Source organism: Protobothrops mucrosquamatus, unplaced genomic scaffold (assembly GCF_001527695.2).
Source record: "Protobothrops mucrosquamatus isolate PMUCROS unplaced genomic scaffold, P.Mucros_1.0 scaffold_63, whole genome shotgun sequence".
Classification (NCBI taxonomy): Eukaryota; Metazoa; Chordata; class Lepidosauria; order Squamata; family Viperidae; genus Protobothrops; species Protobothrops mucrosquamatus.
In genome coordinates, this window is record NW_015386139.1 from 61,447 (window position 1) to 88,756 (window position 27,310).

Consider the following 27,310-nt stretch of genomic DNA (forward strand, 5'->3'; position numbering starts at 1 on the left):
TGGAGGAAGGAGACCATCAAGCAAGGAATAACTTTAAAGCTGGCCCACATTAAAAATGAAATTCTGTTGCCTGCTCTCAAAAGAAAATATATATCTACCCATACACATACATAACACACATATACACATTATACACACACACACACACACACACACACCTACACCCATACACCCATACATATAAATATTAATCACTGTCCATTTTGAACACATAGCGGAAAAAGGAAAGAGAGTTCACAAGGTTGATACTATATGGAACAAAACTGTGACTGAATCCAGATGTTCTGCTTTGGACACCATGAAGCCTCCTCCCAGAAGGTAACAAGGAAAACAGGTCATGAAGAGGATGGGTAGCACCCCAGACAATCCTGCAGACGTTGCTCAAGCATCGCTTATATGCTATATCCTGGATAGAAGGACCAGAGCCCACTCTATCTGCTGGCATGTCAGCTACTACTAGAAACATGTACCAATAATGACTTATTTTTGGCCAATGACAAAGTAGGTGGCTTTATTCTGGCAGTTCAAAGTTTGATTTAGACATGGAAGAAGAAGGTACTTTATATATATATTACTTTAACACTTTTTAATATTTAATATTCAGGAATATTAGAGATTAACATTTCAGTTCATTCCCAAAACCATTTATAAACACTAGAATTCAGGTTACAAATCAAGTGTTAAAGTGTTTTACATATAAAAAAATTGCATAGTTAGGTAAGCAGCAGAGTATATTACAAATTCCCGTCATTAAGGAAGTCAGCTTAGAAGGGCCTTTTCCGTGGTGTCTCCCCCTTGTGGAACATCATCTTCATGAAGATAAGACTGAGCTCCTCCTTTACTCTTCCAAAAGGCTCCAAAGACATGGTTTTGCCAGCGGGCCTGGGGATCCCAAGGTTGATATGGAGCCCATCAAGTAGTTACTATGATTGTTCTTGCTAGAGGGATGGGAGATATTTTTATATTTTGAATTTTATTCCTGTAAGCTGCCTGCAGTCACCTTGAGTTGGGTGGCCATATAAATTTCATGAATTCATAAATAAGTAGTGCAATGTTGTACGTATACAGTATATGTGATCTACTTTTTTACCAATGCATAAATCTCAAAAGAGATTTTATACTGAAGTTTTAAGTCTCCTCCCCTTTCTTGGAGTAATTTCCTAATTGCTTTGAGCACCTGAATATATTATATTCCTGGTCGACTCTGAAATGTATAGATTTTCATATCAGACATAATTTGTATCTTACTTTAGTCCCACAAAATTCCTATCATGAAGCCGTCATGTTTATGAGGGTTGTCTCATTTTCAGATTTATATTCCTGGAGGCAGTTGCAAATCCCCTACTCATCTCTGACTATCTTAGTTTAGCCTCCCAAAATAATTAGTACTTGTAATGATGCGGGTCATATCTAAACTGATTCATAAAATTCCTTGCTTTGAAGAGCCTCCTCTGGCGGATGCTTCTTGATCTGTAATTAATAAGGTCCCCATCCCCAAAGCCAAGAACGGTTCTTGGTGTCTTTTTATTTCACAAATGGAGGCAAATATACGTGTCCCGTCATAATGTTGCAGGATCCAATCTGGGTCGGTCACCGGGACCTCAAAGGTTTAGTCTTCCGAGTTTTCCTTATCGTGCTGGACCAGCCCATCCTCAGGGTACTCTCTCTCACCAGAAGTTCCCCGAGGATGGGCTCCAGCGTGAGTCTGAAAGCTAGGAAGATTAAACCTCTGGTCCCGGTTACCGACCAAAATTGGATCTTTTCATTACAGATGCCAGACCAGAAGCGGACGGCACTCAGCCTATGCCGGTAAGATTCACCACCGGTGGCCAACTTTCCTGGCTCCGAACATCCTTGCACCTATATCCCCTTGACCAGGGGTAGTCAACCTTGGCTCTTTTATGACTCGTGGACTTCAACTCCCAGAATTCCTGAGCCAGCTGTGCTGGCTCAGGAATTCTGGGAGTTGAAGTCCACGAGTCATAAAAGAGCCAAGGTTGACTACCCCTGCCCTTGACGGTAAGGAGCCTTCCCGTGCTGGACTCTGACCGGTGTTACGGGGTTGGAAGGCCAGCCCCTCTAGGCGGTCCACTTGCAATGGGGCCGCTCGGCGAGAGCGGTAGCGGCCGTTCCTTCACGCGATCGAAGGAAGCTGCCGGCGGATGGTTCTGACTCTGGTCGCCATCCGGGCGAGAGCTCGAGAGCAAGCGGATTCAGAGCTCCGCGTTGGCTTTGCGGAGCTGACCCCTACGTAAGCTCGTCGCCACGTGCGAGAACGCCGCCCCGGACGTTCGCCGGCTGAGATTCCCGAGCCCTTCGCTCGCCGCGTCTGCCTTCCGCACCGCCAGGCCTCCGCCATTGGTTACGGCTAGCGGCACATGCGCGCCTCCCGTCTTCCTTCGGACAAGCTTGTCCAATCGGCGGCTGCCAACTCTCCCGTCCTGAAAACCGCCTAGGCCAACCAGGAGAAGCAGCGTGGAGGCTGGTTATAGAATGGGCCAACCAAACCCTCTAATGTAGAGCGAAAGAGGGCAAAGCAGCCAATGAGCTTCCGAGTGGGCGGCAAGTGTGGTCGTCAAGGCGCCGGCCGCGGAGGGGCTTAGTGTGAGCCGAGCGAGCGTTCGAGGCGGGCTCGGTGGAGGAGGATGCGGGCGGCTAACGGGCTCTGGGCGGCGCTGGCCTTGATCCTGCTCCCCGGAGACAGCCACGCTCTGCGAGAGGGAGACTGCGAAGGTGAGTTGGGCTTCGCCGAGCGAGGGTCTGGCCAGGCGGCAACAGCCAGCCGTGGAGGTCTCCGTGGGGGGATGCCGGGGCTGCGCTGGCTATGGCGGGGAGGCGAGCCAAGAGCGCCCCAGCCTACCGGCTTCCGCTCCCATCGGAGCGAGGGGTGGCTCCAGGCAGAGCCTCCCCGCCTCCCACAGGCTCCGTCTATCCATCGCCAGGAGTGATGTGAGCTACCTCGCGGGGTTGTTGTAGAGCAGGGGTAGTCAACCTTGGCTCTTTTAGGACTCGTGGACTTCAACTCCCAGAATTCCTGAGCCAGCTTAGCTGGCTCAGGAATTCTGGGAGTTGAAGTCCACGAGTCCTAAAAGAGCCAAGGTTGACTACCCCTGTTGTGGAGCTTAGACTCTGCCAAAGTAGAAAAGGCTTGGAGTCCCTCTCCCGTGGCCTCCATAAGTCCCTTCGCAAAGTGGGAAATGCCGCGATTTAGGGGTGTGGACCATGACAGCCCAATGATCCAGAAAGCCCTGGGCTGGGGTGGGTGGGCTGCTATCAAGACTAGGACCGGAGAGAGGGAGGTTCGGGTTTCTGAAAAAAATGGGTTGACGGCGTTGAAATGAAATATTTTCTTAGGCAGTATTTCTGTGAGCCGGAAAGTGTTTGGTTTCGCACCTGGTAGTAAAGAGAAGTCAGCGCAACTTTCTTTCCGCTGATGGCTAATCTTGAGTTTGGGATTTAAGGCGACTAGGATGTGTAGGAAGATGCAACTGCTGTGTCAATCACTACTGTGTCAGTCACTATAGCGCAAGGGACACGCGTTGATCTTCTTTCTTCTGTTTTGTAAGTGATTGCTATTTTGAAGAGTATTTCCTATTTATTTATTTATTTTGTATTCTGAACAGCATAGTGTAAGGACTAGAAACCATGGTTCAAGTCCACTCTTAACTTTCGAAGCTTCGTGATTGATTTGGGGCTATTCACACGCTCGGAGCCGAACTGGTCTCTCATGGGGATCCCTGTCTAAGCTGCTCTGAGTTCAAAATAAATTAAATCAGATGTGATAAAGTGAATGTCCTGCTCTTAACAGGACAGTGTTTCCTGGTTCTCTGTTGTCTGGTATTTCCTGCATGAACAGCAGGTTGATTAGTCATTTTAATTTACACTAACTTTGTTCCATAATCAAACCTGAATCAAAATTAATCACAGTATTTTCAGTAGTATATTTAAGCATTAAAAATAACTACATTTTATTAACTGTTTGCTGAATGTGTTATATCTACACTGATACTGAAGTAAATCAGAACGCATCTGGGATTTCTGGCAATGGTTTCTAGCTAGGAAAGCGTATGAGGCTTTCCTTAACATCTTTTCCATTTCAGAAACTAGCACCTCTTGGTTGCTATCTCAGCAAAGAGAAAAGTAAGAATTTATTCAACCAGTATCTTTTAAGGGCTTTGTTATGGGCACATAAAACTAACCAGAACAATTAAAGAAATGTGTATTCGTTCTTATAACCATCCTGCATGCTATGAAGCAAAATGTATCGCATATCACTTCTCTTTCAAAGAACACACATTTTTCTCGCTTTGCTTCTGGAAAGTTTAACAATCTGGAAGTGGAAGATGCTGAGATAGGAATATTTTATTTTTCTCTAAAAAGACTCCTATCTTTATATCTTGGGGAAAATAAGCACTGTTCTTCATTTGGTTTCCAAATATGAAAAACTAAAGTATTTTCTGCTATCCAAATACAAATTAAAAGTGAGTACTTTGATTATATAAACAGAAATTCTGAGGCTTAAAAACAATGTCATAAACTTAACAAAGTTGCAATGAACAAATCATATTTCTTTTATTCACTGGATAGCACTGTATGCATCATTCGTCATTCTATTGAAAGAAACGTTATTTTGCCTACCTCCTTGCAGGCAGCTTCTTCATTATTCCTGGTATGGCCTTGATGATGGGAGACCTGTGTGAGACCTCATGAAAACTGAAGCAATTCTGATATGGAGTCTTCCTATCTAGCCCAGAGGTCTCCAACCTTTCCGGGCTTGAGGACCGGAGGGCAGGAGAGCAGCTTCAAAATTGGTGCATGCGCATGCGCACACAAGGGGCCATGCACACTGGTGCAGCACTAGCAGCCCCATTTGTGCATCCGGCATGTGCTGGCACCCTGTGCATGTGCGAACAACCGTGCAACCCCCCATGGCAGCTAGCAGCCGGTTCACGCATGCACAAACAGGCCACGCAAATCATCCGGGCAGGCAAACCACCCGGGCAGGCAGCACATGCACAAATGGGCTGCAGACACCTGCCCCGCGCTAGCAACCCCATTTGCACCCGCGCGCATGCACAAACGGCCGTGGGCACTAGCGCGAGTGGGGGGAGTGCGCACCCACACGTGCGTGAACTGGCCAGCTGTTTCCACGGCCCGCTGGCCAAGAGCCCACGGCTTGGTCCCGGGCCGCGGACCAGAGGTTGGGGACCCCTGATCTAGCCTGTCCCATCTTCTATTGTGATAGTGGTGCAGAAATAAGTAGTGCTGTACTAACTGCCATAGTACCAATGTGAGCTGATAAAGAGATCTGTGAGATTTAGTAATATCTCCTGAATGCCAAAGCACAATTATGCCTTCAGATAAGTCCCATCATATTTTAAAATCCTGCTACAAATGTCATTGCAATGGTTATTCAACTCACATGACCACAACTTAAATGGTTTCATGGTAGAGTCTTAATTAAACCTGAAAGTCAAAGAAATATTAGAAGGATTTGTTTTTCTTTTGAAAAAGAAACAAGGCTTACAGAGGAGCAAATATTATCACATATTAAGATAGTTGATGTTGTAGAATAAGGATGGAATGCTGCAGGAATTTCTATTTCTAAAGCACTTGCTAATTCAACTATTTTGTATTACATTATCCCACTTCTTTTTCCTATATGTGTTATCTGAATATGTCTTTTCTTTCCCCCCGGTAAGCTTATTTTCTGCATTAATGTTCTTTTTTTCACCTAGTATTCTTTTTCATTGTTATTTAAACCCCTTGAATTCTTAAAAGTTACAATTGTCTTTTTTTTCTTCACAGTGTGTGTGTCATTTCTGGGAACTTTCTATCGGGCTCTACAAGAGAAGAATGTTGAGTTCACATCAAACAGTGTTGAAAAAGAACTTTTGAAATTCTGCAAAGAGGCAAAAGGCAAAGAAAACCGTTTTGTAAGCATTAATAATAAAATTGGGTTTTTAGTCAGTTATCAATTAGCCATATTTTAAGCAGTGGAAAGATTTAAATTGCTTAAAAGACAAAATATACTTGAGCAAGTATGCTACTGAGAGCCAAAGGGGAAAATGTATTTGAATTATTTATAGTAGAAGCTTCATACAAACAGCATGTTTTCTAAGATTAACACTTTTAATTTTAAAAATCCAACTCTAATTTTAAAAAGACATTGGCATTACCTGTAGGGAACCAAGAATAAAGTCTCTAAGCCAAAAGCCCTGCTCAGAAGAGTGTTTCCTATTCATTGAAATACCATTAATAATCAGTCCGGCCAGATTACACTGATCTTGAACCCAGACACTGCAATACAGATGATTCCACTAACAGCATATATAACATGGTGTCTCTTGCAGACTGAGGGGCTAGAATCTGTCATCTGTATCTACTCCTAGATCATTTTAGGCTTTAGTTAGCATTTTGAATTAGGCTATGTGACAAATTGGGAAATAGCAAATTCAACAGGAACTAGATGATACGAGAAAAAGAAATCAACTCTAGAAAATATTTTGTAAAGCATGCAGTGGGTAGTGATCAATTTTATCTATTTAGAATGTGTGATTGTACTTTATCTAGAAAAGAAGTTGAGCTGGCACACCCACCAAAACAATGAAAAACATTCCTGAGAAAAATTATTACTGGGTTCTTACTAGCAATGTTTTCAGGAGTATTCTTGGAGTAGCTGATTTGGAATGACTTCATTTATTTTGAGAGAACTGGCTATTACGAGTAATGCTCACACCCCTTTTCATTTAACAACATCACTTCTGAATTCTCTATATTATTATTATTATTATTATTATTATTAATATTATTATTATTATTATTATTATTATTATTATTATTATTCTGTTTGAAAACAAGGGATTGATTATATTCAGATATTTGTATTTACTTTAGACACCAAAACAATGCTTGTTAACAGGAAAGAAAGAATGCAGAATTCTCACATTGCACATAAACTAGCCAGAGGTGGGGGGGTCATCCCAGATTTCTTTTTCATCTTAGCTTCCAAAAATGTTAGTTAATATTTCCTTTAAAAGGTTAACAGTGGCAATAAGTAACTAAATAAAACTAAGTAACAATATGTAACTATAATATTTTATAATAAAACAAGTGTTTTCCTAGTTTTAATTGCTTTCAGTAAAAAAAAGACCACCCAGTGCTAAAGTGTTTTATCAGAAAACAAAGGCTGAAATTACTTTGAGTTTTATCTATGCTTTTGATAAATTTTATAGATGCCCAAAAGATGCCGGTTCTTTTTGTTTTTTTAATGTCCTGATTTCTTTCTCATTGTTTCCCTTCTAGTGTTATTACATTGGAGCAACCAGTGATGCAGCCACCAAAATAACTAATGAGGTATCAAAACCTCTAAGTCATCATATCCCTGTTGAGAAGATTTGTGAGAAACTGAAAAAGAAAGATAGTCAGATCTGTGAACTGAAATATGGTGAGTACAGATAAATGTTGGCTATTAAATAAATGATAACATAAGAGAAAAGCTGAGTTGCACTAAAAACCCTCCAATTACAACAGTTAAGATTCATAGAATAAAAGGATCATTCGCTATATTTGTAAATCACAGTAGTCACAACTAGATGGATTTAGCTGATGTTGACAAAATTAAGTAGGATTGAGCTTACTTAATATTTGGAAAACCACAATAACTCCTAGGCCTGTAGGACAAACTGAAGCTGAGAGATCATCCCCAAAGGCTGCAGTGCTGATCACTTCCATACTGTTGTCAAACAAGCCATAACACCATCTGGAGTTGAGCTCGATTCAAGGGAAACTGTACCTGTACATTTATGTACTACTTGTTATTCACAACAAAGATTACAAATGCAGACAAGCACAGAGCAGTATTAGTATTAGTTACACTAATGTGGCAATAGTGTCACAGGAATGTTCAAAACATGCGGTGATTTGAAGACAATATAGAATTTTTTATTCTTTGTAAGTTTGTTTCCTCCTTAAGCTATGATATTTTGTGGTAATGAATTCTGTGAAGAATATCTATTTTTCTCTCATCATTATTCCAGTATTTTGCTTTATTGGATCACCTGAAGTGATTGTACTGTCAGAGAAGGAAAAAGTTCTAGTTTAAACATTAAAAGTATTGCAGGATAAAAATAATAAAAAAATTACTGAGAATAAGCCTCACTGAGTAAAATATATTCCAAGTAATAGAGCAATTCTATGTTTATCAGCTAAAAGATATACTTCTTTTATTACCAAACAAATTGGTAATGTTTGGAAATAATAGTAATAATATGAACGAGTCTGGGCAGCTTATAACAGTAAAAACAACAATCCATTAAAAGCAAACTAAAACAATATACAAACATGTAAAACCATCAATAATAATTCCAAAACAAAAATAATTATGATCAGTAGCAGACCCATCCTTACATAAGCTCAACAAGCTACCATTGCCAGACCTCCAAGCACAGCAATAGACTTCAGGGCCTTCCTAAAAGACAGGTTGTTTGGGCCAATCTGAGTTCCAGGGGAATGATGTTCCATAAGGTGGGCTCCGTGGCAAAAAGTGCTTTGATTCCTGGATCCAGGAAGATGACACTGTTTTGTAGATAGGACCCATAAATGCCTCTCTTGCTGGTCCCGGTGGGATGATGGATATAATCAGGCAGTGACAGACCCTTCGTTAGCGCAGCCCCATGCCATGTAGGCCTCGATAGATCATTACCACCACCTTGAGTTGAACCCAGAAGCCTACTGGCAACCAATGCAGCTTGTAGAACAAGAGACATGTGTGCTGATTTAGGAGCCCATACAAACTGCCTGTGCTGCCACATTCTGTATCAGCTGCAGGTTTAGATGCTCTTCAAGAGCATTTCTTTATTTTTTATGACACTACTGTAGAAATCTACTGAAAACACCATAACAATTTATTTTGTTCCCAACTCTAGTAAAGGTAGTCCTTGCCTTATGATTACAACTGTGCCCAAAATTTCTGTTGCTAAGTGAGACAGTTAAGTGCAGTTGTTAACGTTAGTAACAGTTAAGTGAATCTGGCTTTCCCATTGACTTTGCTTGTCAGAAAGTCACAAACGTTTATCACATGATCCTGGGACACTGCAGCCGTCATAAATATGAACCAATTGCCAAGCATCCAAATTTTGATCAGGTCATTATGGGAATGCTGCAATTGTGTGAAAAACAGTCATAATTCACTTTTCAGTGCCGTTGTAATTCAAACGGTCACTAAATGAATTGTTGTAAATTGAGGGCTACCTGTATAGATTTGAGTTATGAAAACTTGCGTTCATTAAAGTTGACCTGAAGTAATCTTTTGTTTTTTTTGAAAAAGTCCATATATTTAGCCAGTACAAGCTGAGCATAGTAACAATAACAGTATTCTTTTATAATCTCCAGTAAGTGTATCTTTTTTATTCAATAAAAGATACAAAAAAGGAGGAAATAGTGGACAAATTTGAGGAATAACTTAATTCATCATTGTCTACCATTAACTGGAAACAGTTCCTTCTAAACTATGTAAGATCAACTGCTGAATAATTAGAGATTAATCATCTAACACATGGACTGTTGATGCATCATGTACTAATACGTACTCCCTCTTTTCACAGATAAACAGATTGACCTGAGTACTGTGGACCTGAAAAAACTGAGAGTCAAAGAATTGAAAAAAATTCTAGATGACTGGGGTGAAACATGCAAGGGCTGTGCAGAAAAATCAGATTTCATTCGTAAAATCAATGAACTGATGCCTAAATATGCACCAAAAGCAGCCAGTTCGCGGACAGACCTCTGACCACCATAGTGACCTCTATCAATTAGCAAGATACACAAACTACGTTAAACTTTTTCTTCCCCGGAAATCTGTTTTTTGTAACTTATTTAACTGGGTTTCAAGTGTCAAATTGAAAGGATTCTTGCAATGCTGGTTCAGATGCCTGGTCATGTCTTAAGTTTTTATTTCTATTGTTTCAGATTTATTATAAGACTTTGACATACTTATGGGATTTTTAAATAAAAGTTATGAAACCTAGCGTCAGTTGAACTAAAAGAATTGGCATTAGTTTAATGTCACAACTGAATATTGCACTTTTCCAGCACTACCTAACAATGGTTTGAAGATGACCTATGAGACAGTGTTGCATGCATCTGCTGTTATTACTGTCTTTCTACATTCCATTCCTTAAAATGCTGAACACTTTTATTACATATCCAAATTAAATGTTTTAAGTGCTAGTCTTGCACATCTTTCACAGGAGTTAATTTCTCTGAATAAGAAAGGCATTCATTCTGTCTGCTTCCACTTTCAGTACAGATGACAATCCTTTGTTATTCAACTACAAATATGCAGTGGCAGAAGGGGAAGATATACTGATGTACACTTTTTTAAAAACGGGATGAGTTCTACTTTCATATGCTGCACATAATATAAACTGTTAAAGCAACTTGTGATGTGTTGACTCTTAGTTCTGGGTGTGGGCATTTCAGATGGTATCAATATAAGCCTTTTCTGCTCAGAGTGGAATTAAATCCGTATGATTCATTTTTGAGAAAAACTTCGCTGTAAACAAGAATTTCTTCATTTTTGACCAATGTAAATGTGAAAGCATTGAGGTGCTACAAAAAAAAGACAACTCTTCAGAATTAATAGGGAAGTCCCTCAGGGATTTAAATCTATACAGGAGTCATTTGAACAGATTTCGCAGGGAACAGCTATTGGACAACGTTTTGCAGAATATGTCACCAGAAATGAAACATGGGGAAAATGGAGGAAAGCACCCCTGCAGGAAAAACTGCTTTTAATTAATACTTTGAAATAATAAATATTGTAAAATAGGTGTGGTCATGAGCCTGAGGAAAAGGTCTTTATAGGTTTTTAAATAATTTCGGAATTTATGAAATGAGATGTAATGTTATGCCTACATACAATGTAGTTGAATATGAAAACAGTATACACAAATTGTTACAAACCCTATTAGAATTAAATGAATGTCTGCATGGCAGAAAGACTAAACTAAAAAGACAGATCTCCTTACTTGGGACTGTCCTATTAAAGAGGTAAAGTTTTAACTGCTGTAAAAAGAAAAGCACTTTTGAAAAAGTTCGTTACTTTCATAAAACAGGATAGTAATCCCCTTTTAATAGACTTTAAACTGCAGCTGCAAACTATTCAAGTAATTCAGTGCGTCTTCGCAAGTATCAGTTGTTTAGAAAAAACGGGAACTGAAATTCTGTTGGATCAGTTTAATAACTGACCTCATTCATCTTGATTTTAAAAAGCCTTAATACAACCTTTACTGTATAATCTCGTCTATTCTGATGATTCGAGGGTTGCGTACTTAGACTTGAAGACTGTGTGTCTCCATGTTAGCGATTCTCTCGAAAAGCATCTAACGAGCCCCGCGCCTGTGGCTACTGCTGCAGTTTGTTACTAAACAGGAGCGTGCAAAGTGTTAAGTCAGAGTGTTAAGTCTGCGCCCTGCAGCGCAGGGAGTCCTCGGAGTCTTAGACCTGATGCTCCCACCCCTCGTAGTCCTCGGTCGGTCGCTCTACGGCTCCGTTCCCTGGTCCGCTGGCGGCACAGGGAGGCGCGGAAAGAAGGACCGCCCGCCGCAGAAAGCGAGGGCGCCGCTCTCCGGGCGATGAAGGAGCAGCGCGCGAGACACCGACCCGCGCCGCCCACTACCGCGGCCCTCAGACTGACGGGCCGGGGCGCGGGATGATGACGTCGAAGAGGCGCACGGCGCGGCAACTGGGCAGAGCCGCCTTCGCTCGTTCCCTTTTGTCCAAGATGGCAGCTGCCGCCGGAGGCGCCTCTTGAATCGCGGGCCCCGAAGCCATGAAGCGGGCGACCGAGCGGGATTCCAGCCCGGGCGGGTCCGGGGGGACGCGTGGCGCCTCCTCCACGAAAAGGCCTCGAGAGCGCGAGAGCAGCACCAGCGGTGGCGGGGGAGGCGGTAGCAGCAGCAGCCGGCGGGGCCCACACCGGAGTTCGTGCGCCTCCTCCTCGTCATCCGCTTCCACCACCGCCTCGACGCGCAGCAGTCGGGACAAGCCTGCCGCTGGCGGTTCCAGCTCGCGGAGCCATCGTGGGGAGGAGCGGCCGGGAGGCGGAGGCGATTCGAACCACCGCGCAGCCTCCTCCAGCGCCAGGAACAGCAGCAGCCAAACCGCCGCCGCGGCCCCTGCCGTCCCGCCTACCCCGTCCTCCTCCTCCTCCTCCTCGTCTTCTCGGGCGCTGGGGCTCGTCAAGACCAAAGTGCCCCCTGCAGCGGTGGTTGCCCCTTCCTTGCTCCTGGGTGGGCCTCCACCAGTGGTAGCTCCGTCGCTCCTCTTGGCACCTGGCCTTGGCTTGCCAGCCGGGGTAGGTCTGGCAGGTGAGCCCCCTGGCTCCAGTGACTACAAGACTCTGCTTGTAAGTGGCCTGGGCCCAGCCTTACCTGACCAGCTGCTGGAGGATGGCCTCTTTCGCCAGTTCCAGAGATTTGCTAGCGGCGGGGCCAGTGACATTAGCGTCAAGCTCTCCCACACTCCTGAACTTGGCCGTGTGGCTTACGTTAACTTCAGGCACCCGGCAGATGCCCGTGATGCTCGAAGGCATGCCAGAGCCCGGCAGCTTCTCCTGTATGATCGGCCTCTGAAGGTGGAGCCTGTGTACCTGCGAGGGGGCCGCCGGAGCCGTACTCCTCCACCTACCCCCTCTCCTGAACCTTTGGCATTTCTCCCTCCTATCCATGGTGTTTACCCATATAAACAGAGATCGCTGTCTCCTGTTGCCAGCCCTTTGCTGAGAGAGCCTAGACCTCGACACGCTCAAGCTGCAGCGGCAGCATTTGCCTTGGAAGCTGTTGCCTTGGGACTTTCTCGAGAAAGGGAGAGGGTGCTGGATTACTATGGGTTATATGATGAACGGGGCCGTCCTTACAGCTATCCCTTAGTAGCTGAGGAGGATTTAATGCCAGAAGATGACCAGAGAGCTACCCGGAATCTCTTCATTGGCAATCTAGATCACAATGTTTCTGAGGTGGAACTCAGGCGTGCCTTTGAAAAATATGGTATCATTGAGGAAGTGGTGATCAAGAGGCCTGCACGGGGTCAAGGTGGAGCCTATGCTTTCCTCAAATTCCAAAACCTGGATATGGCACATCGAGCCAAGGTTGCCATGTCTGGGAGGGTTGTTGGCAGAAACCCTATCAAAATTGGCTATGGGAAAGCCAACCCCACTACCCGACTTTGGGTTGGTGGCCTTGGTCCAAGTACTTCCCTAGCTGCTCTTGCTAGGGAGTTTGATCGTTTTGGTAGCATTAGGACTATTGACTATGTAAAGGGGGACAGTTTTGCCTATATTCAATATGAGAGTTTGGATGCTGCTCAAGCTGCCTGTGCACAAATGAGAGGCTTCCCTTTGGGTGGTCCAGACAGGAGACTTCGAGTGGATTTTGCTAAAGCTGAGGAGGCCCGCTATCCTCAGCAGTACCAACCTGCACCACTTCCTGTACACTATGAATTACTCCCTGAAGGCTATAGCAGACACAGGAATCTGGAACAAGACTTAAGGGTGAGGGATAGGACTCCTCCTCATCTCCTTTACTCAGACAGGGAAAGAAGCTTTCTAGAGGCCGATTGGGCCAGCTCTGTCAAAAATGCAGAACGCAGAAATAATTTGGAGGCATATAGTCGTTCAGCACGCAGCCGGAGTGGAGAACGTTGGGGCAGCGATAGTGATCGCAGTGTTCTCAAGCCCTGGGAGGAAAGGCGTAAACGTCGTAGCCTTTCCAATGACCGTGGGAGGACTACTCATTCGCCATATGAGGAGAGAGGCAGGACAAAGGCTGGTGGGCCAGGAGCAGATCGAAGCCCAGATCGTGTTCGGAAGGAGAATCACACTACAGAATCTACCACAGAGAAAGAACAAAATAACTCGCTGCAGAATAATCGACATGCATTAGAGGAGAAACCTCACCGTGAAACATCTGATCCTCCTCAGCCTAAAAAAAGAGACAGTGAACGCAATCACCGAACTGGTGAGTCTGAATCAAAGGCTCATGAAGAGTCCAAATCTGAAACAAAGAAGTTAAAAACGTTATCTGATTATGCCCATACCCTGCAGCTTGCTTGGAATGGGCTACTTGTCCTTAAAAACAGCTGCTTCCCTACATCTATGCACATCCTTGAAGGAGACTTGGGAGTCATCAATGGGCTTCTGAAAGACCATTTGTCTGGTGGAAAGCTAACACAGCTTAAGATTGCTCAGAGACTTCGGTTGGATCAACCCAAACTGGATGAAGTAACTCGACGTATCAAGCAAGGAAGCCCTAATGGCTATGCTGTGTTACTAGCCACTCAGGCTGCTCAAGGAGCAAGTGCTGAAGGGACCTTCCCAGTGGCGGAGCCTGGCTTACAAAGACGGCTTCTCAGGAACCTGGTCTCTTACTTGAAACAAAAACAGGCTGCAGGAGTCATCAGCCTTCCCGTGGGAGGGGCAAAGGGCAGGGACAGCACAGGCATGCTTTACGCTTTTCCTCCTTGTGAATTTTCTCAGCAGTACCTCCAGTCCGCACTAAGAACATTGGGAAAGTTAGAAGAAGAACATATGGTGATAGTGATAGTCAAAGACACTGCCTAATATTTACTCTGTATCCATTTATCCCCTTGGTCTGATTCTGTGTTTCTTTGTGTCTCACACTGCCTGGTTGCTTTTAAGGCCAATTATTTTGAGTGAGGCCCTGAGAGTCCTCCCACCAAATTCTACAATTGTATTAGTTTCTAATATTTTTAATACCCATTTTAATGAACCCCATTTTGTTTGTTTTACTATGTGACACTGTCTGCCGTTTTCTTATTTTTTAAAAAATATATGGAAAGTTTGTCAGTAAAGCCTTGTTCGCTGATGGATTTTTTTTAATTTTGTGCAGTGTCCTGGTTTCCATAGTCTGCCAGTGGCTGGCTCTGCGTTCTAGAATATAACAGCTAATGACTTTACCAAATTCAGTTCTTCCACTCTACTGCTATTTAACACTATTATGCCAGTTTTGTGCTCTCTTTATTTCTTCAATAACTGAAGCCTGGTTGCTTCTTTCCTCAGTGGTAGGTAGGTAGTGCTTTTTTTTTTTTAAACGACAAGTCCATATACCCTTCAGACCAACCTTTTCCTGGTGGATGAAAGCTTTTAAGGTGGTCTTAGCCAAAGAACAGCTGTGTAAAACTTAAAAGCTTCAGTTAATTCTCGGCAACTCTTGGTGCAATAAAAAATATAAGGCACCTTGGGGTTTTTTTTTTCCTTCCTCTTTATTGTGTTGATTGTTGGATTGATTATAATATTGCAAACTGAAAGCTGTTCTTAAATATCCTGTCTAGTAATAATTATGGGCTTCTCAGGAAGACAGATAACCAGGCACTTGAGTAGGACCTGATAACAACATCCACGTGATTGTGTTGTTCAGCTCCTTCATCAGTTAATACAGCAAAAATAAAAGACAAAACTTGACAAATTGCCTGCTTATAGTGTTTGTACTATCTTATATGAATACTATCAAATTCTAAACTGCATCCCTTTTTATATCCAAGGGGGTTAGGCAAATGTATGTGCTACTTGGATGTATTCTGAGCATTCTTATCACAATTGTACAAATGCAGGATCTAGTTTGTCTATACCCTTCACCGCAGACAATTATGTTGTACGTAATGCATATACATCTATTTTATCTTAGACTTGAAATTGTAATTGCAAATGAGTTCACATAACTATTGCTGGAATATACTACTTTTGTGAAGTAGTCCCGTGAGGACTGTCATGTATATTCTTTTTAAAAAGCATGTAATGAGATCCTCCCCCTTCTACAGCCAGGTTAGCTCCCTTGTGTCTAACTTAACGCAATTAATAAATAGCTGTAAACCCAGTTACTTTCCAGAATTCACTGTTGCAGTTCACTTCTCAAGAAATTTGAAACTTTTCCAAAAGAATGGGAAGGTAGATGGAAGAAAGGTTTGTAGATGGTTAAGCAGATATATGAATCACAGAGTAGCAAGTACACTAAGGGCAGATGCTCTTATTTTGTGCCATCTGTTCCCACTCTTTCCCAATTCATTTAAGGAATGCTTTCAATGTAAGAACGTCATGATTTTGCTCAGAAAGAGCATTTTCACACCTCAAAATCTTAAGTTTCTATTCAAATGGCTAGTTTGGAACTGAGATCAAGACTCCTTCAAACTAGATGTGCTAAGACTACAAAACATTGGTTGAAAATTCTCTTGAGTTGTAATTTATAACATTAGATAGAAAAAAAACAGATTTGTCTAATGTAAATATTGTTCTAAAGGTTTTTGGTATTGTCTATGTCAAAGCATTTGTGTCTAAATTGCTAATTCTTTAAAATGTGCAAACACGTGTTAATGAGAATATATCAACATGCAATTTTACAGTGGTGATATTCCTGAATATTTCAAGTACTACAGTAATTTATTACATAGAAGTTGCTAAATGGTGTTGAGGGTAATTTATCTTATGTTGCTGTAAACAGGATACTCACTCCATTAGCATGAGCAAATCACTCTTATCTTCTATCAATGAGCAAATAATTTTAATGAAAGGTCTCTGTCTCACAACCATTGAAAATCATAAAAGGTGTTGCAAATAGACTTTAAAGAAAAGTTTTTTAATCAATTCTGAAAAAAATGGTATCTAAAAACTATGCAAATTATATTTTAACCTTAAGTGGTAGTAGTAACTGTTTTCTGCTATTTCCAAATATTTACATGTATATTTTGTATATTATGTTGTGAGCCACCCAGAGTTGGGCAGCCATACAAATAATAATAGTAATAATAATTATCATGAGGTAAATTTTTAAACCCATATTTTTATTTTTTAAAATCTACATAAAATGAAGTGTCTATTCATTTACTTGGGCTTCTATGCTTCAATCCCTGTACTATTGATATGAAACCATATGAGCAATTATTTAACAAACCTGAGACTACCTGATCCTGGGACATAAGCTGAGTAGAAAGTAAAGAGGCATTGGGCTAAAAACTGGGAAAACTTAAGTGCTCCTTGACCTTGGGCCTGTCAGGCATTGGCAAAACCACATGAGAAAAACCTTGCTAAGAAAAGTACAGGGACTTTAGTCCAGTTACCAGGAATCAACAATGACTAGAAGCCACGAAGGAAACTAAATAGGAATGAAGATGTACAATAATCCATCTCAATTTTGTAAAGTATTCCACAATTTTGTTTACCTCAAACTGGCATTTTTATCACCATACTGTACATTACATTTATTGTAAATCTGCTCTAATTAGGTGAACGTTGAACAAAGTCTGGTTAGGCTGTGAACAAATATTTTTAAAATACAAACAGCTCTAAGACGTTTTTGCTCTGCTTTTAGGAGTTGGGGGTTGTCTTAATTGCAAATATTTTGTTGCATTTAGCATACAATAATATCTGCAGCTTTGTCATCCAACCTATATCTTCATTTTTACAAAACTGACCATTTATCTGCAACTTGTAATTAAGATTCTTCTATGAGCAAACACTAAATGATGAATAAGGAACATGCTAGTATAACGCCACAAATCATTCTATTAATTCTTCCTAACAAATTGCATTTCTTGTTTACTATGTGGTGGTGTAGCGGCTTATATAAAGCAACACTTTTTAAACCATGGAGGTAGGTAGAAAATAAACCTTAGAGATTTCATTGTAATGCACAATATGATTTAGTCTAATCACATTGTTTATATTTTTATTTGGCAAGTTTAGAAAGGTTTGGATCAGTTATATAACTGAGATGAGCAAGTTGCCTATATCTTAATTTGTTAAACCGAACATGATTATCATCTAAGCTAATTTGAACACTTCATTGACTAATGGTGTATATTAATACAACTCATATTTATCAGCTGTTAAGAAAGGAACTGGAGGGGCACCACTCTTGGCCAAAGAAAAAAATTAAGGCAGTCATCTAAAATGCATTTTGCTGGAACAAGCCAAGTTAAGCCCATGTCTGGCTGAGAAAAAGCCAGCAAGCTTTCCAACTCTAGTACTAGTCAATTGAACAAATGTGTTCATAATGCAATTTTAAACAGAATCAGTTAAGAATTTCATTTATTAAAAGAAAAGGTTTTGGAACAAGCTAGGAGAAATGTGCTATTCATAGGTTAAGCCTCAGTACATACTAAATTCAAAGTTTTTAATTCAAAAAGGCTGGGCTGGAACAATATCTAAGAATGAGCTGTAAGCTCTGCTCAGCTTTGGCTTCTTACCTTCAAAGTGGAAGATAAATGCTTATCTACACTACAGAACTACTGCAAAATTTTGTAAAGATATTATAATGTAAGTGCATCAGAGACTGGATGTAAGAAGCCAACAGCTCCAACCTCTATATAGATCTTTATGTACTTGCATCATCTTATAATTTTAGATATAACTGTAGAGAAAAGATGGAAGGAAGGACTCAAAACTCTGCAAGAGATGTCCCAAAGGTGCTTTTTTCAGGAGGCAACTGGACTTTGTTTTTCTTTGAAGATGTTTCACTTCTCATCCAAGAAGCTTCTTCAGCAGACAGCTGGTCATTTGCATTCTTTAAGAGAGTCGTTGAAGCCATTTGGCCCTACACACATTTGCACTGCCCAGGTGACCGAGGACACAGGTAAACCTCCAAATGGCTTCAATGACTCTTAATGCAAATGACCAGCTGTGTGCAAGGAATATAAATCCTTCCATTCCCCACCATCTAGTTAGAGCTGAAGAAGCTTCTTGAATGAGAAGCGAAATGTCTCAAGAAAAACAAAGTCCAGTTGCCTCCTGAAAAAGATACCTTTGGGACTTCTCTTTCAGAGTTTCGAGTCCTTCCTTCCTTCCTTCCTTCCTTCCTTCCTTCCATCCATCCATCCATCCATCCATCCATCCATGACCTGGATGACTGAGAATTTCCATAGATATCTAGAAGAGAAGAGTTCACTTTTTCTGTTTCCAATTATCTTGGCATTGGCCCTACACAACTGCAGATCAGAATTCTCCCATAACTCCACTGAACATGAACTCTTGCCAGGAGAATCATCGTGTGATCTTTTGTTAAAAAAGTCAACAGTCCAGAGAGCACAACTCTTGAATGTTTCTCAAAGACTCCGCATTGTACTTCAGTTACATTCCTGTGAATGTGGCAGCATTTATCTAAATAACCCATATTTTGTATTTTAAGTAACTTATTGCCTTATCTTCACTTGGAACAAGATGACAATAGATGCGATAGGAGTTCAGAGTTATGAACAGACAGGACTTGAATCTTATTTTTATTTTTTTTTAATAAATACAATTTACATTAAAGAAAAAGGATTTCAATTTGTAATTTTCACAGAGGGCAGAAGGATACAGGGAGAGAGAATTAAAAATGCCAATGACAAAAAGAAGGAAGGGGTGGCATAGGTGAGGGGAGGCCTACAAACCAGAGTCCATCATCTCCAGCAATGGCAGGTTCTTAACGAGACCAAACTGGGCCTTCAGCCCTCCACCAAGGCTCCTGCAGCAAGGCCCTCACAGGGCTTTAGATAGGACAAGAGGCACAGGACCAAAAAAAAAAAAAAAAGATCTTTTCACAGCAGGTAGCAACAACTCCATTAAAAAATCATGTTCAAAATTAAAATCGCGCGTCCACAGTTTCACAATCCATGATTCGTTTTTTCCCCCCACTCTTCAGTAAAAATGCCCTTTGTTATTTTTAAATTTATTTTTTAATCTCCCAGAAATCCATTTGGGTAATTAAATTTTAGAAGGATACAAAGTCATACCTTCTTTCTAATACCTGCCTGTTTTTTTTTTTAATCTTTTTTTTTTTGCTTGTTTGTCTCATATAAAACTATTTCTGTTCTTTAGGAAAGAACTTTATACAAAGAAAATATACTGTGAAATCTTCAGAAGTCTTCCTGGAGAAGTCATGGCCTAAAAATAATGACCCAAAAAAAAAAAAAAAAAAGCAGAGAAAATAAAGGCCAAACCCAAAAGGTCTCTGTAGAAAGACTCTGGACCCATCCCGAGCCCAGGTCTGTCCACTGCAAAACTGGAAGGACTGGATTTCTGCCAAGTAGAAGAAGCTGAGAGGGTGGCCTGGTGTTCGCCTCTTGATTGGCTCTCTTGGCTTCCGAGTCGGGGGCTTCTCCGCTGCCAAAGTCCCAGAGGGAAGACTGCGCCTCATTCGTTCAGAGACAGGATTATGTCGTCTTCCAGATCCAAGTTATCTGAGCTGTCGGCTGCAAAGGTGACCAGTTAGTTGTTAAAGATACTCAAGTTATTAAGGCTTGATAAAGCAAGAGAACCTGGTCCAAATGAAATACGGTAATTTAAACAGCTTTCTTGTTTTTGTTAAGAGATAAAGGAAAATTGGTCTATGGTCTTCCCCCAATCTGTTGCCATTCCAGAATTTCCAACCGGGGCAGCCCTGCTTTATACTACGGTTCTGTTGGAAGCTCTAGAAATGTCCTATTTCTAGGACACAATCAATTGCAAGATGAAGAATTTGGCACTATTATTTTGTTTTGATAATTGTTAATTAATCATTATGGTTTGCCTTCTTCATGGAGCAGGATGCTCTAAAGTGCCATTTTTGATTCATGAAAATACCACGATGCTTTCAAAAGCTATACCAACAAATCTCATTTCAGGCAGTATTTGGTGATCCATCCAGAGGTTTTATATGAAGGATGGAAAAACTTTCAAGGCAAAATCCTGTATGTGCAGCTCTCAGAGTGGAACAGGCTGGGAAAATCCCCAGCAACATCCCTCTTAAAACTTTTTTTTCAATCCAACAACAAAAAGCTAATACAAAATGGAACATTTACCCAAGAAATTCCCAGGCCAACTTAAAGCAATTAAAAGCTACGTCATATCTGACGGGGAATTGCTGAAGGTTTTTTCCTCCTCTCACATACCTCAAAATACACATTTGATTCTTCTTCCCCTTTGACAATTTATCTAACCACATAATTTCATTCATGCCTGCCTTTAAAATTTCATTTCCTCCTCTAACGCCTATTATTTACATTACTACCTTTTTAATAATTATTATGATCACGATTAGTGTTATACTGATTTATGGTCAATGACCAAAGAAAAATACAAAATAACTCAATAAACAAAATGAGAGATTAATATATTATGTAGGAGTTACAGGAACTTTTAAAAAAAGATTAATCTTTCACCCAAGGCATAGCTAACCAGACCATTCATTTCAAACTTTGCACTTTCTGACAGAAAGCACAACTGAACAAAGCTTAACAACTTTCAAGGAGATTTTTATAGCTTGATCAGCTAGTTTACAGTGTTTCTCAACCTTGACAATTTTAAGGCATGTGGACTTCAACTTCCAGAATTCCACAGCCAGCAATGCTGGCTGTGGAATTCTGGGAGTTGAAGTCCACATGCCTTAAAATTGTCAAGGTTGAGAAACACTGATCTAGTAGAAAGCACAGACCTTGCACTTCAGGTCAACCCACAATTTCCCAAGGAGGGAAATACTCACTTAAGAGTGTGGAATGTATACAAGGAGCAACACAGCAAAGATGGCTGAAACAGTCTTCAGTGGTCTCCAAGCACAGGTTGAGGCATTCCAGATACAGGGTGTTACTGAATTTCCCCTTCAACACCTTCAGAGGTAACACACGCTGTCGTATATATCCTTTCATGCAAAATAATATGGAGTAGCAGATAGGCTGAAACCCCGAATCTATCCTTGGCAGGTTCAAATTAAAGACTCTCTATCGGATGTTTAACATAGTTTACTCTAGTCCAGAATTAAAAGGGACTGGGCTAAGATGCAACAATAGGACAAATGGAAGTATACCATTTTCCCAAGAAGAAGCAAAAATTATCAGCAAGGATGGGGGCACTGCATGGTTTGTACTCTTTATTGTTATTTAAGATCCATATGAAGATGCCAAGGACACATCTGCCAGTGCACGGTGAAATATCATTGCTTGCTGAAGACTCTTAATAATACCTTGCCACCTTTGGCCAACCTGGAGATTTACCCCTGGTAAACCTGAACCTATACCTAAAAGCTGTTAAGTCTAGATGAGATGAGATAAGCTCTGATTAAATCCTCCAAATGTGAATTGCTCTTCATCAACAAATACTGTGGCATTCTGGTGGAGCCCATTTTGTACAGCGGTTAAGATACCAGGCTAGAAAACCAGGAGCCTGGAAGTTCTAGTTCTGCCTTAGGCAGGAAAGCCTGCTGGGTGACTTTGGGCCAGTCACTCTCTCAGCCCAACTCACCTCACAGGGTTGTTGTTGTGAGGAAAGATGGAGGAGGAGGAAGGAGTGTACTAGGTACGTTTGCCACCTTGAATTATTTATAAAAATAATAAAGGTGGGATAAAAATATTTTTAAAAGCTGGTAATATTGGTTCTAATACAAGGGGATGCAATTAAAAGTGCTGGTGATCAGCCACAAAGCCTAGCCCGATGCAACACTAGCTTATCTTAGGCCCTGCTTTGCTAAGATTGACTCTGAACATCTTGAGAAGGCCTGCTGAGTGTTCCTCTTCTGCAGCAAGCATGTGGGACAAGGATTAGCCAGTACCGATCCCCACCGATCCCTGGAATGTGCTTCCCTGGTAGAACACAAAGCATGCTCCCTCCTTGCCTTCAACAAAAAGTTCAGTTTTTTTTTAATTTTATTATCCTTTTGGCCCTAGTTGATTGAATCACATCAAATAAACAAATTGCAAACATTCGTTCTGTTAGTTATGGTATTGCCATAATTTGCTATTTTTGATGTTTTCTACCTTATCGTCACATTCTAGTTCACGGCTGGAGCGGTCTACGAAGCACATAAAATCAAAATCATTTCTAGAAGATTTGTGTATACTTACTATCACCAAGGATCAGCTCAACTTCCTCATCTGCATCAGAGTCGTCATCTTCTCCATCTCCCTCTTCAAGCAGGTTGGCCACTTCCTCGTCATCGGAAGGGGAGAAGTCGTTTTCCCCATCCTCGCCCGCATTCTCATTGTTCTCTTCTTCCTCCAGATCAGCCTCCAGCAATTGATCAGTGTCCAGCTCATCTAAGTCATCAGTATCATCTTCATCTTCATCATCATCTTCTTCCTGTTCCTCCTCCTCCTGAAAAGACATGACAGAAGTCCCATTAGAATGATAAAACCCGAAGAGGGTAACGAGCAAACCAGTAGAGATAATTCCATGTCACTTTCCTAGCGTGACATTTACAGAGTTTAGAAAAGTCCCTCTCCAGTTTCTATCAAATGCAGTACAGAGGTAGTTGTCATGGTAATAATTCTTTTACTTATAATGCACTTATAACCAATACAATAAAGCTGCATATTTTTTATAAAAATGCTACAATAATATATTACAATCGACTATAGTATCTTAATATAAAATAAAGAAGTGTCTAAAGTAAAAGAACTACGACAGAAATGATACATCAAAACTCATATCTATATCAACCAACTAAAACATTGCTGAATATCCTGATAACAGTTTATAATAACAATTTATAATAAAAGCCACCTCAATCAATTGGCCAAATATTTTTCAAAATACTGTGCATTCGCATTGCTGTACTTGGCTTTCCTACAACCAAGCACCAAACAGAATATCCCTTGGAAGGATGGAAAGCTGAGTCAACCTTGGGCCGCTCAGAATTGAACTGCTGGCAGTAGGCAGAATTAGCCTGCAATACTGCATTCTAACCACTGCACCACCAACATGACTCATGATAAATACAGTACATACTATCTCACCCATTATGGGCATGCAGTCTCCAGATTTTTAAAAGAGATCATGAATTCAAAATCAGCCATTAATTATTTTATATAAAAAGTATCTAAACATTCAGTATTTAAGAAAAAAACCAGAAGGCTGTAATCCCTGTTACTAATGATAGAAGCTTTTAAATGTTTGCAGATTCATTGCAGCAGTTCTTGACTCACAGCCACAATTGGGACTGAACTTCTGTTGCTAAGCAATGCTATCATTAAATAAGTCATGATTTTACAACTTTTTCGCTGTGATCATTAAGTGAATCACTTTGGTCATTAAGTGCATCATGCTGTGTGTAAGCAAATCCGGTTTCTCCTATTGACGTTGGTTGTTAGAAGCTCCCTAGGGTGGTCACAAATAGTAAAACGTGACTCTGGGACACTGCAATCATTGTAAACATATGCCAGTTGCCAAGCACTCAAATTTTGATCATGTGGCCATGGGGACATTACGTTGGTCATAAATGTGAGGGCTGGCCAATATCACTTTTTTCAGCACCATCATAACTTTGAACAGTCACTAAAAAATGATAGTAAGTTGAGGACTATCTGTATGAATGGCAATCCTTTTTTAAATCCAGGAAAGAATGATACAACTGGTTTTGTATGTTTTGATTTAGCACTGAAAAAATCCCAAAATCCCAATTGCTATAGCAACATCTACAACTACTATAATATCTATATATTAGAAAGTATGCACTTTTCTTTCTTCTAACCAAGTCTTAAATGATTAAAGATATATTCCATTTTATAAGCACTATTTTAGACAATCATTCTTACTCTATAAAACATATTTCACTAATGAAATCTTTAAAAAATGCAGTATTTTTACATCCAAGAACATTCATTTCTGACCCAATTTTCTACCAAAACATTTAAACACATAATACCTACTTCGATGAAATTCACTAATATTATCCTGATTTGAAATTTGTTGCATATGTTTGCTAAACAATCACATATTTCTATGTTATGCTATCCAAAATGAAATCTAATAAAAAAAAACTTAGGTTTGATTGAGTCCATCAGTGTCAATTATCTTTTCCCCTGCTGTTACTTTTCTTTTTTCTTTTAACTTTCTCGCATATGGGACTTTTATTTTTAGGAAGAACTCCTTGAACATGGGAACTTTTTAAAATATTACACAGAAGCAAATCCAGATTTGCCAATTGGTGTACAACATACAGAGAGTTGCAACTAAACCATGTTAAATATATATATGGAGCACAAACCTTTGACAATAACTATGAAATATGAAATTATTAACTATTAAATATTACATGGGAAATATTCAGAATCATATTATTTTCCTATCTAAACTCTGCTTTTAAATATTTTATGGTACAGAGTATTCTACCATATAAAAATGGGTACTTTAATCTATCCCTACTACTACAAAAAAAATCATTTTTTTCTCTCTCTTTAACTAATTGCAATTTATTATTATATCCAAAATTGAAGACAAACCAAACATTAGTTTGTGTAACTAGTGCAAACAATAGTGTTAAAGAAGTCAGGAGAGTGATAAAGTATAATTAACTGATCGCAGAAGCAAAACATTTCCAGTCAACTGCTTCTGGCTGCAATAGTTTTATGGACCTAAGAACATATGTAACAATAAATGAAACATTTGTTTACAGGGTGTATTTCTCCCTTTTTCTTTAGGAGCTCTTAGTTGTATATGTAGTGCTCCCTCCTATTTTCCTCCATAATGTAACACTGTGAAACAAGATGGGTCGAAAGAAAGTCATTAGCAAAAGAGCTTCTGTTGCTACGTGATTTTCTGTGGTAGAGCAGAATCAAGATCTTTCTGCTCCAAAACCCAAACTGCTATTCCACATCGTGTCCAAATCCTGCCACTGTCTGTAACTATCTCTAAATAAAATTCAACTTTCTCTAGCTTCTTGTTTTATGTTAACCTCTAGCAAACAAATTATCTTTCCCTGAAAATATATTCTTTCTGTTTAAACATAGCTGATTTCCGCCTTAAATGCTATTTACTCTTTCTGAATACAAATTCTATTCAAAAATATTGTTCTGAATGTGCAAATGTAAAAATTAACATTCTTTTAGCTCCATTTATGAATATTTCCATTTCCAAAATTTTTATTGCCTACCTTAAATCTGAGGTAATTTATTCTTTCATCTAAATAACACAGAGATCCTGTATAAGATACAATTGCTTTTACCTTTAGGGCTTAGCCTCTAAATGCATTCAAACTCCTCGTGGTTCATCCAAATATAATACAGACCTGACTATACATATCAGCGCACAGAAAGCAAGTTTCTTAACCATAGGCTTAGGATTCTTAACGTAGACCCAGAAAACATGAATAGACAGAATATATGTAACACAGCAAACAATTTTTAATAGATGCAAAATTGGCGTGAAGAGATAAAACATTGTTACTGCCATTGTACAACTTAGCCTACTGAAACAGTAACTTAGTATCTACAAGTACAAATGTTGCATCTTACATTTATCCTGTTTGGATTTCATAAGTAACATTCAGTGTCTTCATTCAGTGTGAGATATTAGAGAATAACATGATCCATGTTAGAATACATGCTTTGCCTGCAATATATATTCAGGTAAAAAGGAATTTGGTAACAGAAAAGACCCTGTGAACAGCCAATCGAGAGCCACTACCAGTGAGTATAGACAACACTGAGCTGGATCAAGAAACAGTCCAGTTAATTAAAAAGTACCATCCAATTTTTCTGAGCAAGAGAAACAATGTTTGCTCTAAGGCCAAGCTTTTATCAGTAAAAGAAATCAAAGGAATTTCAAAATAAACATCACTCTCTATTTATCGTGATTTAAAAATCACAGTATTTAAGGGGAAATTAAACATTTATCAGAAAAGACAGTTCTTTGTTTAACTAGTTCAGCAACCATTTGAACTTCAATGGTGATGAACAAGTGGTAGTTATAACAGGGCCTCACACTTACAAATGTCCTCATACAAACGTCGGTTATGTCCCCACGGTCATGTGATTGCCGTTTGGGACCCTTCCTACAAGCAGAGTCAACGGGAAAGCCAGCAGGAGGTTGCAAATTAAGACACCTTAATTTAATGATTGTGGTTATTTGCTTAATGACAGCAATCAGAAGTACCAGAATTTCCATCAATAAGCAGCACAGTCACGTGATGTTGCTTAGCAACAGAAATTCCGTTCCCAATTGTCATTGTTAACTAGCTGTATTGAATATACCGCTATATTTTATTTTTTTTATGACATGGTAAATTTGTATAGCTCTTTTTAATAGTAATTAATTGCATGGAGTACTTAAAAGAGCTCCAGAGAGCTAGTTCTTAAAGACTATTATCTGAGCTTTAAAGTTAACTGTGATTTGCCATATTCCCTAATGATTAAAATAACTGATAAGATTGGCTGGAATACTAAGAGGAATGCATCCAAAATATTGCAAATATTTTGGATGCATTATGGAAAAGCAGTATTATTATTTTTTTAGGAAAATGATCCACTAACAGTCAATAAGTAATTCATATCCATAATCAAACAGGCTGGAGAA

General features: G+C 40.1%; 3 protein-coding genes across 3 annotated transcripts in view; 2 read left to right on the forward strand and 1 right to left on the reverse strand.

Moving 5' to 3' along the window:
- Positions 1 to 2,577: 2,577 nt before the first annotated feature.
- On the forward strand, positions 2,578 to 10,439 carry MANF (mesencephalic astrocyte derived neurotrophic factor). Its single transcript, XM_015812566.2, has 4 exons — positions 2,578 to 2,733; positions 5,809 to 5,936; positions 7,306 to 7,447; positions 9,606 to 10,439. Exons 1-4 carry the CDS (start codon positions 2,646 to 2,648, stop codon positions 9,788 to 9,790), a joined length of 543 nt encoding a protein of 180 aa, XP_015668052.1. The 5' UTR covers positions 2,578 to 2,645; the 3' UTR covers positions 9,791 to 10,439.
- Positions 10,440 to 11,833: 1,394 nt separating this feature from the next.
- Positions 11,834 to 16,758, forward strand: RBM15B (RNA binding motif protein 15B). The gene has a single exon (XM_015812577.1). The coding sequence runs from the start codon at positions 11,834 to 11,836 to the stop codon at positions 14,618 to 14,620; it is 2,787 nt and encodes a 928-aa protein (XP_015668063.1). The 3' UTR covers positions 14,621 to 16,758.
- Positions 16,759 to 20,029: 3,271 nt separating this feature from the next.
- The window catches only part of DCAF1 (DDB1 and CUL4 associated factor 1), a 41,566-nt gene continuing 34,285 nt past the window's right edge, over positions 20,030 to 27,310 (reverse strand). Inside the window, exons 22-23 of the mRNA XM_015812588.2 lie at positions 22,864 to 23,113; positions 20,030 to 20,241 (exon numbers count right to left, since the gene is read on the reverse strand). Coding sequence (XP_015668074.1) covers positions 20,183 to 20,241; positions 22,864 to 23,113 — 309 coding nt within the window. The 3' untranslated portion in view covers positions 20,030 to 20,182. The remainder of the gene's footprint in view (positions 20,242 to 22,863; positions 23,114 to 27,310) is intronic.